The sequence below is a fragment of the Rhinopithecus roxellana genome, chromosome 15 (assembly GCF_007565055.1).
Source record: "Rhinopithecus roxellana isolate Shanxi Qingling chromosome 15, ASM756505v1, whole genome shotgun sequence".
NCBI classification, from domain to species: Eukaryota; Metazoa; Chordata; class Mammalia; order Primates; family Cercopithecidae; genus Rhinopithecus; species Rhinopithecus roxellana.
The window spans coordinates 87585570-87598061 of record NC_044563.1 but is presented as its reverse complement, the minus strand read 5'-3'; the positions used below and the strand labels follow the sequence as shown (position 1 = coordinate 87598061).

The following is a 12492-nucleotide window of genomic DNA, read 5'->3' as shown; positions in this document are numbered from 1 at the left end:
TCTTGAAATTATAAAAATGTAGAAACAGTGAACATATTAGAGGATTCCTGAAGTTAAGGAAGGCATGGGGATGGGACAGAGGTTGTTGGTGGCTATGAAAGAGTAATGTGAGGGGTCATTGTGTTCATGGAAATGTTCTGTATCTTGACTGTATCACTGCCAATATCCTCATTGTGATATTATACTACAGTTTTTCAAAATGCTTTTCATTGGAAGAAATTGGGTAGAGGGCATATAAGATCTCTCCATATTATTTACATTTCTTAAAACTGCATGTAAATCTACAATAATCTCGAAGTAAAAAGTTTAATTAAAAAATAAAGGTAGTGCCGTCTAGAAACATACAGAAAACATAAGCACTTATTTTTTCCCAGAAGAATTTTTATTTTGAAGAGAAATTATTCTGGTAACTGTACTCTTGCTTATTCCTATAAATCTCAATATAGTTACAGTGCTTTTAGCAGTTCATCAAGAAATTCTAATGCATGCTAAAAATAAATAAATTTACAGATGTTTTTAGACTTTTTTTTTCAGATGAGGTCTTGCTTAGTTGCCCAGGTTGGAGAACAGTGGTGCAACTCTAGCTCACTGCAGCCTCAAACTCCTGACTTCAATCCATCTTCCCATTTCTGCCTCCTGACTAGTTGAGACTACAGGCATGAGCCATGACACCTGGCTAATTTTATTTGTATTTATTTATAATTTTTGTAGAGATGGGATCTTGTTATGTTGCCCAAGTTTATCTTGAACTCTTGGCCTCAAACAATTCTCCCACCTTGGCCTTCCAAAGTGCTGGGATTACAAGTGTCAGTCACCATGCCCAGCAGCAACACATATTATTATGAGCATCTGTACCTGTAATTTGCATTGTCTTGATGAATTTTCAGTGAAATTTTTATAAACAAGTAGTGTACTCAAGAGGCTATATCCCAAAGGACCCCAAATCTCATAAATATCACCTTCCTATACAGTGACAGCTCTTTGGAATTTGTCATTATTGTTGATGTACATTCATCCACAGGTAATAATTTCCCTTTTCTATTGATACAGGAATGTTTGTTTCTCATTTTTGTATTAGAAGTTAAGGTATAGTTTTTTAAAGGAAATAATCATTTGTTGAACATCCACTTGTTTCTATGATCGATACTTGGTATTATCATGTACATCATCTTATTCAACACAAGAATCATGTGAAGTATTTTTTTAAACAAATAACGTAATGAAGGGTTGAAGAGTTTATGTAAAATTTCCAAGATTCCATAGATTGCTGGTGACAAAGCTGAATCTAATCCCAGGGCCATATGTTTCTGAAGCTCATGGCATTTCTGTCCAACACATCGCTTCCATGCTGTAATGGCACGTATAACTGACTCTGAATTTCTGTTATACACATCTATCTTTTCTAAAATTTTAAACATTCATTCCTTCTTCCTCAAAACTGTGAAGTCACTCCAGGTCAGCTGAGTTGCTTGCCTTTTCCCCCTTCCTCACAATCTTCACAACTTTGGGATTAGTTTTCACTCTTCCTTCTGCTCTTTCAGCAAAGAAAATCCTAGTGAAATCTGACTCCTTATCTATTGGGCACTCAGAACTGTTCAGCTGAAAACAAAAACACAACTCCCTAGGTGCTGGGCACTGAAGGAGACTATCACCTGCCTCACAGAATTGTCATTATCTCTCAGCTGCATCTTTATGTGAATTACTGCACTGCAAAATTACCCTTTCAAGAGTAAATGTATTATTTATATATTAGCATAATTTTAAAACCTTTTTTTTAACATGTAATGAACCAAATATACTTTCTGATAGTCTATAGTCTTCTTTAGAAATTATAGAAAAGATGTATAATATGTGAAATAAAGATAGTAAATGAATTAGAAGAAGTCCAAGGATATGGTTCTTCATTTTAGCTCAGTTTCCAGAAAGGCATTTGATCTGAAGTTAGTTACTTAACTTTTTTAGATCTTAGTTTATAGTTTTATAAAATCGGAGAAATGGAGTGGATTATTTCTAGGACCTTTTTTTTTTGAGACTGAGTCTTGCTCTGTTGCCCAGGCTGGAGTGCAGTGGTGGGATCTCAGCTCACTGCAAGCTCCGCCTCCCGGGTTCAAGCCATTCTCCTGCCTCAGCCTCCCGAGTAGCTGGGACTACAAGCGCCCACCACCTCGCCTGGCTAGTTTTTTGTATTTTTTAGTAGAGACGGGGTTTCACCGTTTTAGCCAGGATGGTCTCCATCTCCTGACCTCGTGATCCGCCCGTCTCGGCCTCCCAAAGTGCTGGGATTACAGGCTTGAGCCACCGCGCCCGGCCTCTAGGACCTTTTTGAAGCTGGGCATCCTGTAAGAAAGCTCTCCTGCTTTTCTTGCTTTTTCATGATTTTTCTCAAGCAAGTTGGTATGGAGGAATGCTTTCCAGAAGCTGACCTACAGATGTACGTTTTATCAGACAGCAACTATTAAGATAGGGCTGGATATTTGTGTGCTGTAGAAGGCCGGAATCTTCTGTTAGCAACCTGGCCCCAGCTTATGCAGAGTCTTGGGCACAAGTTGTGTCTTTGGAGCCTTCTAGGAGTATCCTGATCATGTCTTCTCCAGATTGGCTCACTATCATGAATCAGTTAGCTTGATCCTGAGATAATCAGGAGCCATCTCATCTCCTCTTTCAAACCTCAGTCTTCTTCTATTTACTTGTCTATAATGTGAGTGCATTACTTCACCTTCTGCCTGGGTCCAGACTTCCTGGATATTTGGTGTACTTTCCCTCAATTGTGAGATCTCTGGGTGGGGACCATAGCCCAATGTTGAGTTACTGACCTCTTCTTGGTCCTATGGATTAGCATGCAGCTAATGTGTTTGACCTCTGTTTGGAATTCAGAATTCTTAATGACTACACATCTTTGATACAAGAGATGATACCTCAAACATCCTTTTGAACAGCCACTGTTTTCCATGAGTCTTGGTCTGTTCTGACATTTATGTCTCCCTTCAATCATGTCTTTATCCTAAGAAGATTGAGTTACTGGATTCTTTATGTATTCTAGTGGCCATCTCTGAGATGTGCTCACAGAACACCTAAATTAAACATCCAATACAAGTTGAGTATGTTAAGTTTAAAAAAAAAAAAAAAAAAAAGATTTTTTTCTGAGTATTCCTGACCTTACATCAGTGAACATTTATATTTTTAAGTCTTACATGAGATATTGTGTGTGAAAGCATTTTCTTCCCAAATTTACATGAGTACCTACATTGTTATATATTTTTATTAAATAGATATTGTAAAAATAAATGTGCAATTATAGCATTTAATCCCATTATAATACTCATTTGTTTTTCTTTCAGTGGGCACTATTCCCAATATAGATGGGGGCTGGAAACAACACCACTGTGGTAGAGTTTACTCTTTTGGGGTTATCTGAGGATACCGCACTATGTGCTATTTTATTTCTTGTGTTTCTAGGAATTTATGTTGTCACCTTAATGGGTAATATCAGCATAATCATGTTGATCAGAAGAAGTCATCATCTTCATACATCCATGTACCTTTTCCTCTGCCATTTGGCCTTTGTAGACATTGGGTACTCCTCATCAGTCACACCTGTCATGCTCATAAGCTTCCTAAGGAAAGAAACCTCACTCCCTGTTGCTGGTTGTGTGGTCCAGCTCTGCTCTGTACTGACGTTTGGTACAGCTGAATGCTTCCTGCTGGCTGTCATGGTCTATGATCGCTATGTGGCCATCTGCTCGCCCCTGCTCTACTCTACCTGCATGTCCCCCAGAGGCTGCATCACCTTAGTGGGCATGTCCTACCTGGGTGGATGTATGAATGCTTGGACATTCATTGGCTGCTTATTAAGACAGTCCTTCTGTGGGCCAAATAAAGTCAATCACTTTTTCTGTGACTATTTACCACTTTTGAAGCTTGCTTGTTCCCATGATTTTACTGTTGAAATAATTCCAGCTATCTCTTCTGGATCTATCATTGTGGCCACTGTGTGTGTCATAGCCATCTCCTACATCTATATCCTCATCACCATCCTGAAGATGCGCTCCACCGAGGGCCGCCACAAGGCCTTCTCCACCTGTACCTCCCACCTCACTGCAGTCACTCTGTTCTATGGGACCATTACATTCATTTATGTGATGACCAAGTCCAGCTACTCAACTGACCAGAACAAGGTGGTGTCTGTGTTCTACACGGTGGTGATTCCCATATTGAACCCCCTGATCTATAGCCTCAGGAACAAGGAGATTAAGGGGGCTCTGAAGAGGGAGCTTAGAATAAAAATATTTTCTTGATGAAACTAGTTTGGAGAATTTGATATATTAATATTCTATATATAATAATAATAAGACACTGAGTGTTTGTGGTCAAAATATATCTGTCCATAGACCATCACCCAGTGTGGAGCTTTTTAGTCAATCATGAGGGTAGATTTTCAGATAGAATAGGAAATTAGAAGTCTATCTTGCTTTACCTTTAATAAAATTGAATTAAATTTATAATTGAGAATGCAAATAATTTCACATGAAAAAATGCTTTATCTGTTGAAAATCCTTTAAAAATTTTATTCTGATTTTTTCAAAAGTTGTTTTCTGCGATAAGTTAAGGCATACCTTTAAATCTTCAGACCCCGGTGTGTGATGTTCCCCTTAATGGGTGCAGCTCACCAACATGGCACATGTTTACATATGTAACAAACCTGCACGTTGTGCACATGTACCCTAGAACATAAAGTATAACAAAAAATAAAAAAAGAAAGAAAACGTTGGGAAAAAAAAACCTTCAGACTGTGGCCATTTTCAACATCACTTTATCCTGAGATACAGGCCTGATAGCTGTAGTTGTTACTGAATACATTGTGAGAGAAAATGACAAAAGAACCATAGTAAAATTGCTGGAGATGTTCTTCTTCCAGAAAGGTTGCCTGCTGAGAGTGAGCTTGGTAGAACCACAACAATCTGGTCTGTGTTTCTATTCTCTGTCTCCAGCATGGTTATAGGGGTCCCAGAGAAGAACCTGTTAGATGCCCCTGACTAGCCTATGAATTTATCTGTCAGATCAAAACAAGTGACTTGTGTGTGAATGAGAAGGGTTTCTGAACTCCTTAGAGACTGAGTGGAAAAAAAATCAGGCAATAACTTCCAAGAGGAGAATCTAGCTTATAGTGTGACATTGTGGCTGTGAGGAACAACCTTTCAGAGTGACTCATTCATGGTCAGATCCTCATCTTACTCAGGAAACTCAAGGGGACTAGACTGCCTCTCCCCTGAAATTATGTCTGCCCCTGGAGAGGCTTAATCAACCTCTGTATGCTGACCACTGCCAGATTTATTTCTCTTTCCTGTCCCCTCTTTAGTGTTTCAGACAACAATCCCAACATTCTGTCAATAGAACTATAGTGTATCAATCATTTCATTCATATATTTTTTATTTTGTACATTCAAAAACTATATTTGAGGCCAAACACAGTGGCTCATGCCTGTAGTCCCAGAACTTTGGGAGGCCGAGGCAGCCGGATCACCTGAGGTCGGGAGTTCAAGACAAGCCTGACCAACATCGAGAAACCCTGTCTCTACTAATGATACAAAAAAAAAAAAAAAAAAAAAAAATTAGCCGGGCGTGGCGACGGGTGCCTATAATCCCAGTACTCAGGAGGCTGAGGCACAAGAATTGCTTGAACCTGGGAGGCGGAGGTTGCAGTGAGCCAAGATGGTGCCGTTGCACTCCAGCCTGAGCAACAAGAGCAAAACTGTCTCAAAAATAAATAAATAAATAAATAAAATCATATTTGGTGATCCTTATTTTATTAAAAAAAATTTTTTTTTGAGACGGAGTCTAGCTCTGTTGCCCAGGCTGGAGGGCAGGGACGTGATCTCGGGTCACTGCAAGCTCCGCCTGCTGGTTCATGCCATTTTCCTGCCTCAGCCTCCCAAGTAGCTGGGACTACAGGCATACACTACCACGCCCAGCTAATTTTTTGTATTTTTTGGTAGAGACGGGGTGTCACCATGTTAGCCAGGATGGTCTCGATCTGGTGACCTCATGATCCGCCCGCCTCGGCCTCCCAAAGTGCTGGGATTACAGGTGTGATTCACTGCAGCCGGCCTATTTGGTGACTCTTATAGGCACTGCCCTAGATGAGGATATAAGTGAGTAATAGCCACAGATGTCTGTCCTGATGGAATCTATCTGCTAACATAGGAGTCAGACAATAAAACTAACAAGTAAGTGATACCTAGTATTAGAAGGGGATGAGTGCTACGGAGAAAGAAAAAGTGGAACAGCATGTGGAAGGTTGATGTGCCAGGGGCAGGGAGGAGTCACTGCAAGTCTCACTGGGAACATAATATCTGAACAACGGCTGCAGAAGGTGAGCACAGTTCATGTTGAATATGGTGTTACCTGTGTAACAGCTCTATGAGTCTAATCTTCACTCACATGCATGTAATTTACTTTTGAGGTTTCTGTTCCAACCATGGCAGAACTGGCCATTTTAATCAATGCCATGGTAAGTACAATTAAAACATGATAAAATGTTAAATATATCTTAAATTTCACATTAGAACTTACACGATAATAAGGAATTGTCTTACCAGAAAGTGTGATAACCTAGAGAAGTAGGCTCAATACTCAAAAATGCTTTTGCTGAGAGAGAATTTGACAAGTCAGAAGATTGTTATTAACCTGAGCTGTGGCTTTAGTGTTCTTTTGGGATGAGAGGGCCACAAATCAAAGCCTATGGCATATCCAGGTAAGAAGTCTGATTTATGCACCTCACATGTATCCTCAGGATAAGGGAAAACCTGAAGTAACCAGGGCTGGCACAGGTTAGCAGCCCTGGAGAGCTTGAGAAGCTCAGTGCTTGAATTTGAATATAACATGGTCAAGGACAGGAGGACCGAATCAGGGTGAACTGAATAAGCAAACAACCTCGTGTCCATCAGGACAGACATCTGTCCTGCTGTCTGTCATGTCAATGATTTCTACTGGTAATTATTCAAATCAATCAATGACCTCATGTCAATGATTCCTAGTGGTAATTATTCAAAATCAATGACCAACACACAGTGAAAAATAATGACCAACACAAAAGGAAACAAGGTACCAAGCATGAAAGCCAGTGGAAGCAACAGGCAACAGAAACAAAACTAAGATTTAACATATGGAGATGAATAATTACAGACTGTATTATTGCTTTGTTTCAAAGTAAAAAGACTATTTGAAATGTGTACAATCACAGAAAACCAAAAATAATGACTAAATGTATGCAATTATTTAGAACATCATACTTGAAAAATTCACAATGCCAGTAGAGTTACACCAGGCATTTCTATTTGGTGAGCATAGTCCTCATTGGTCTTCACATAGAAATCCCAAGTGGCAGCACAGGCAGTGGAGCCATCCTACTTAGAAGCCTCATTACACGAGGCATTTCTATTTGGTGAGCATAGTCCTCATTGGTCTTCACATAGAAATCCCAAGTGGCAGCGCAGGCAGTGGAGCCATCCTACTTAGAAGCCTCATGACCTTAACTGGAATCAATATATTTTACATAGTATTTAGTATAGTGTTTAGTTCCAGGGTCCCTGCAAGGTTTTTAAAGTAATAAGAATCACGGAACTCAAGGAAGTATAAAGTATAAAATAGAGGCCGGGCGCAGTGGCTCACACCTGTAATCCCAGCACTCTGGGAGGCCGAAGTGGTGGGACTACGAGGTCAGAAGATTGAGACCATCCTGGCTAGCATGGTGAAACCCCATCTCTACTAAAAAATGCAAAAAATTAGCCGGGTGTGGTGGCAGGCACCTGTAGTCCCAGCTACTCAGGAGAATGAGGCAGGAGAATGGCGTGAACCTGGGAGGCGGAGCTTGCAGTGAGCCAAGATCATGCCACTGCACTCCAGTCTGGGCAACAGAGTGAGACTCCGTCTCAAAAAAAAAAAAAAAAAAAATAGGATAGAATTTACAATTAATCATTTTTGTCATAAGCAGTGTAGTGTTATATGTAACACACCTGACATTTCAGTTTTATCCCAATTTAGGAGAAATAGGAAGTTCACTCATGGTAAAATTTATCCTTAAAGAAGTCAAATGACATGTCATTGGGGGTCTTAAATGCAATACACTATTTACATAGAATTCTGAACAAATACACAATTTAGAATTCCATACTGAATCATAGGCAAAACTTAAGGACCATGAATAATGTTATTTGGGAAATAGGCCCCTTACTGTGTGTGTCAAGTATGGGGCCCTGAGAGAAATTTATTTAGAAGACAACCTAGGCAATACTATTCAGGACATAGGCATGGGCAAAGACTTCATTACTAGAACACCAAAAGCAACAGCAACAAAAGCCAAATTTGACAAATGCGATCTAATTAAACTAAAGAATTTCTGCACAGCAAAAGAAACTATAATCAGAGTAGAGGGGCAACCTGCAGAATGGAAGAAAACTTTTGCAATCTATCCATCTGACAAAGGGCTAATATCCAGAATCTACAAAGAACTTAAACAAATTTATAAGAAACAAACGACCCCGTCAAAAAGTGAGCAAAGGTTATAAACAGACACTTCTCAAAAGAAGACATTTATGTAGCCAACAAACATATGAAAAAAAGCTCATCATCACTGGTCATTAGAGAAATGCAAATTAAAACCACAATGAGATGCCATCTCATGCCAGTTAGACCGGCGATCATTAAAAAGTCAGGAAACAACACATGCTGGAGAGCATGTGGAGGAATAGGAACGCTTTTGCACTGTTGGTAGGAGTATAAATTAGTTCAACCATTATGGAAGACAGTGTGGTGATTCCTCAAGGATCTAGAACTAGAAATACCATTTGACCCAGCTGTTCCATTACTGGGTATATACCCAAAGGATTATAAATCATTCTACTATAAAGACACATGCACACATACGTTTATTGTGGTGCTATTCACAATAGCAAAGACTTGGAATCAACCCAAATGCTCATGAATGATAGACTGGATAAAGAAAATGTGGCACATATACACCATGGAATACTATGTAGCCATAAAAAAGGATGAGTTCATATCCTTTGCAGGGACATGGATGAGGCTGGAAACCATCATTCTGAGCAAGCTAACACAAGAACAGAAAACCAAACACTGCATGTTCTCACTCATAAATGAGTGTTGAATGATGGGATCACATGGACACAGGGAAGGGAACATCACACACCAGGGGCCTGTCAGGGGGTGGGGGACTAGGGAAGGGATAGCATTAGGAGAAATATCTAATGTAGATGACAGGTTGATGGGTGCAGCAAACCACTATGGCACGTGTTTACCTATGTAAAAAACCTGCACGTTCTGTACATGTACCCCAGAACTTAAAGTATAAAAAAGAATAGAATAAAAATATTATTTTTTCTTGAAAAGAAAACATGACAGCCACGGATTCAGAAAAGACTTTGATAATTTTTATCATCAATTTGTGATTAAAAAGCCTTAGCAAAATTGAAATAGAATAAGTACTTCATCTAGGAAAAACTACTCATGTTTGAAAGCTTTTCCTTCGTGTCTGAGAATAAGAAAGCGATGCCGTTGTTAGCATTTCTATTCTTCACGGTATGGATGACACTAGCCAGGGCACTATAATAAGAAAAGGAAACAGAAGGCATAACAATAGAAGAAAAGAAGTAAAGTGTTATACAAGATGACTATTTATGTAGAAAAGAATGAAGTAAAAATAGATGATCAATACTAGAGATTTTTTAACAATATTGATGGAAAAACAAAATAAGAGCAAATGTTTTATTTCCTTTTAAAATTTTTTAATTTTTATGGGTACATAGTAGGTGTATATATTTATGGGGTACAGGAGATGTTTTGATATAGGCATGTAATGTATAATAATTACATGATAGAGAATGAGGTATGCACCCCCTCAAACACTTGTCCTTTGTATTACAAACAACCCAATTATATTCTTTTAGTTATTTTAAAATGTATAATTAAAATATTATTGGTGTAGTCGCCCTGTTGTGCTAGCAAATGCTAGGTTTTATTCATTAATTCTAACTATTTTTTTGTACTGATTAACCATCTTCACTTCCTCTCCAACCCTCTACTGCCTTTCTCAACCTCTAATAACCATCCTTCTACTCTTTATCTCAATTAGTTCAATTGTTTTGATGTTTATATCACACAAATAAGTGAGAACATGTGAGTGACATTGTCTTTCTGTAGGAAAAAAAGCTCATCATCACTGGATTATTTCACTTAACATGATGTTCTGCAGTTCCATTAACATTGTTGCAAATGACAGGGCCTCATTCTTTTTTATGGCCAAATAGTGCTTCATTGTGTCTACGTACCACATTTTCTTTATCCATTCATCTGCTGATGGACAGTTAGGTTGCTTCCAAATCTTGGCTATTGTGAACATTACTGCAACAAACATGGGAGTGCAGATATCTCTTTGATATACTTATTTCCTTTCTTTGGGGTATATACCCAGCAGTGGGACTGCTGGATCATGTGGTAATTCTATTTTTGAGGAACCTCCACACTGTTCTCCACAGTGCTTGTACTAACTTACATTCCCACCAACAGTGTACGAGGGTTCCCTTTTCTCCACATCCTCACCAGCATTTGTTATTGCCTGTCTTTTGGATAAAAGCCATTTGAACTGTGGTGAAATGATATATCATTGTAGTTTTGATTTGCATTTCTCTGATGACAAACGATGTTGAATAACTTTTCATATGTTTGTTTGCCATTTGTATGTCTTCACTTGAGAAATGTCTATTCAAATCTTTTGCCCATTTTAAAAACTGGATTATTAGATATTTTCGTATAGAGTTGTTTGAACTCCTTATGTATTCTGATTATTAATCCCTTGTCAGAGGGGTAGTTTGCAAATATTTTCTCCCATTCTGTGGGTTGTCTCTTCACTTTGTTTATTGTATTATCTGCTGCACAGAAGCTTTTTAACTTGAGGTGATCCCATTTGCCCATTTTTCTTTGGTTGCCTATGCTTGTGGGGTATTGCTCAAGAAATTTTTGTCCAGACCCATGTTCTGGAGACTTCCTCTGATGTTTTCTTGTAGTGATTTAGCAGTTTGAGGTCTTAGATTTAAGTCTTTGATCCATTTTGATTTTATATTTGTATATATAGAGAAACAGGGGTCAGTTTCATTCTTCTGCTTATGGAAATCCAGTTTTCCCAGCATGATTTATTGAAGAGACTGTCTTTTCCCCGGTGTATGTTCTTTGCACCTTTGTCAAAAATGAGTTTACTGTAGGTGTGTGGATTTGTTTATGGGTTCTCTTTTCTGTTCCATTGGTGTATGCATACATTTTTATGCCAGTATCATGCTGTTTTGTTCACTATAACTGTGTAGTATAATTTGAAGTCAGGTAATGTGATTCCTCCAGTTTTGTTCTTTTTGCCTGTGAGAGTTTTGACTACTTGGGCTCTTTTCTGGTTCCATATAAGTTTTAGGATTCTGTTTTCTATTTCTGTGAAGAATGTCATTGGTATTTTGATGGCGATTGCACTGGATCTGTAAACTGCTTTGAGTAGTACGGACCTTTTAACAGTATTGATTCTTCTAATCCACAAGCATGGACTATCTTTCCATTTTTTGTGTCCTTTTCAATTTATTTCATCAGTGTTTAACAGTTTTCTTTGTAGATATCTGTCACTTCTTTGGTTAATTCCTAGTTATTTAATTTTATTTGTGACTGTTGTAAATGGGATTCTGTTTTTTCTTTTTCATATTGTTTACTGTTGATGGCATATAGAAATGCTACTGATTTTTTAAATGTTGATCTTGTATCCTGCAACTTTACTGAAATTGTTTATCAGCTCTAATAGTTGTTTTGGTGGAGTCATTTGATTTTTCCAAATATAAGATTATATAATCTGCAAACAAGGATAATTTGACTTCTTTCTTTCCAATTTGGATGACCTTTATATTTTCCTCTTGTTTGCTCTAGCTAGGACTACCAGTACTATGTTGAATAACAGTGGTGAAAGTGGCCATCTTTGTAATGTTCTAGGTCTTAAAGGAAAGGCTTTGAGTTTTTACCCATTCAGTATGATACTTGTAGGTCTGTCATATATGGATTTTATTATGTTGAGGTATGCTCCTTCTATATATTTTTTAATGTTTTTATGATGAAGGGATGTTGAATTTTATCAAATGCTTTCTCATCATCAGTTGAAGTGATTATATGGTTTTTGTTCTTCATTTTGTTAACATGATGTACCACATTGGATTTATTTGATATGTTGAACCATCCTTGCATCCCTGTGACAAATCCTACTTAGTCATGATGAATGAATTTTTAAAAATATGTTGTTGAATTTGATTTGCTAGCATTATGTTCAGGATTTTTGCATCAATATTCATCAGGCATATTGGGGTATTGAAGTCTTCAGCTATTATTGTATTGGAGTCTATTTCTCTCTTTAGCTCTAATAATATTTGCTTTATATATCTGGGTGCTCCAGTGTTG

At 38.1% G+C, this 12492-nt stretch overlaps 1 protein-coding gene across 1 annotated transcript; it reads left to right on the top strand.

The window, feature by feature from the left end:
• The first annotated feature begins 3359 nt into the window (after window positions 1–3359).
• On the top strand, window positions 3360–4295 carry LOC104678187 (olfactory receptor 5P3). The gene has a single exon (XM_010383421.1). The coding sequence runs from the start codon at window positions 3360–3362 to the stop codon at window positions 4293–4295; it is 936 nt and encodes a 311-aa protein (XP_010381723.1).
• The last annotated feature ends 8197 nt before the right edge of the window (window positions 4296–12492 follow it).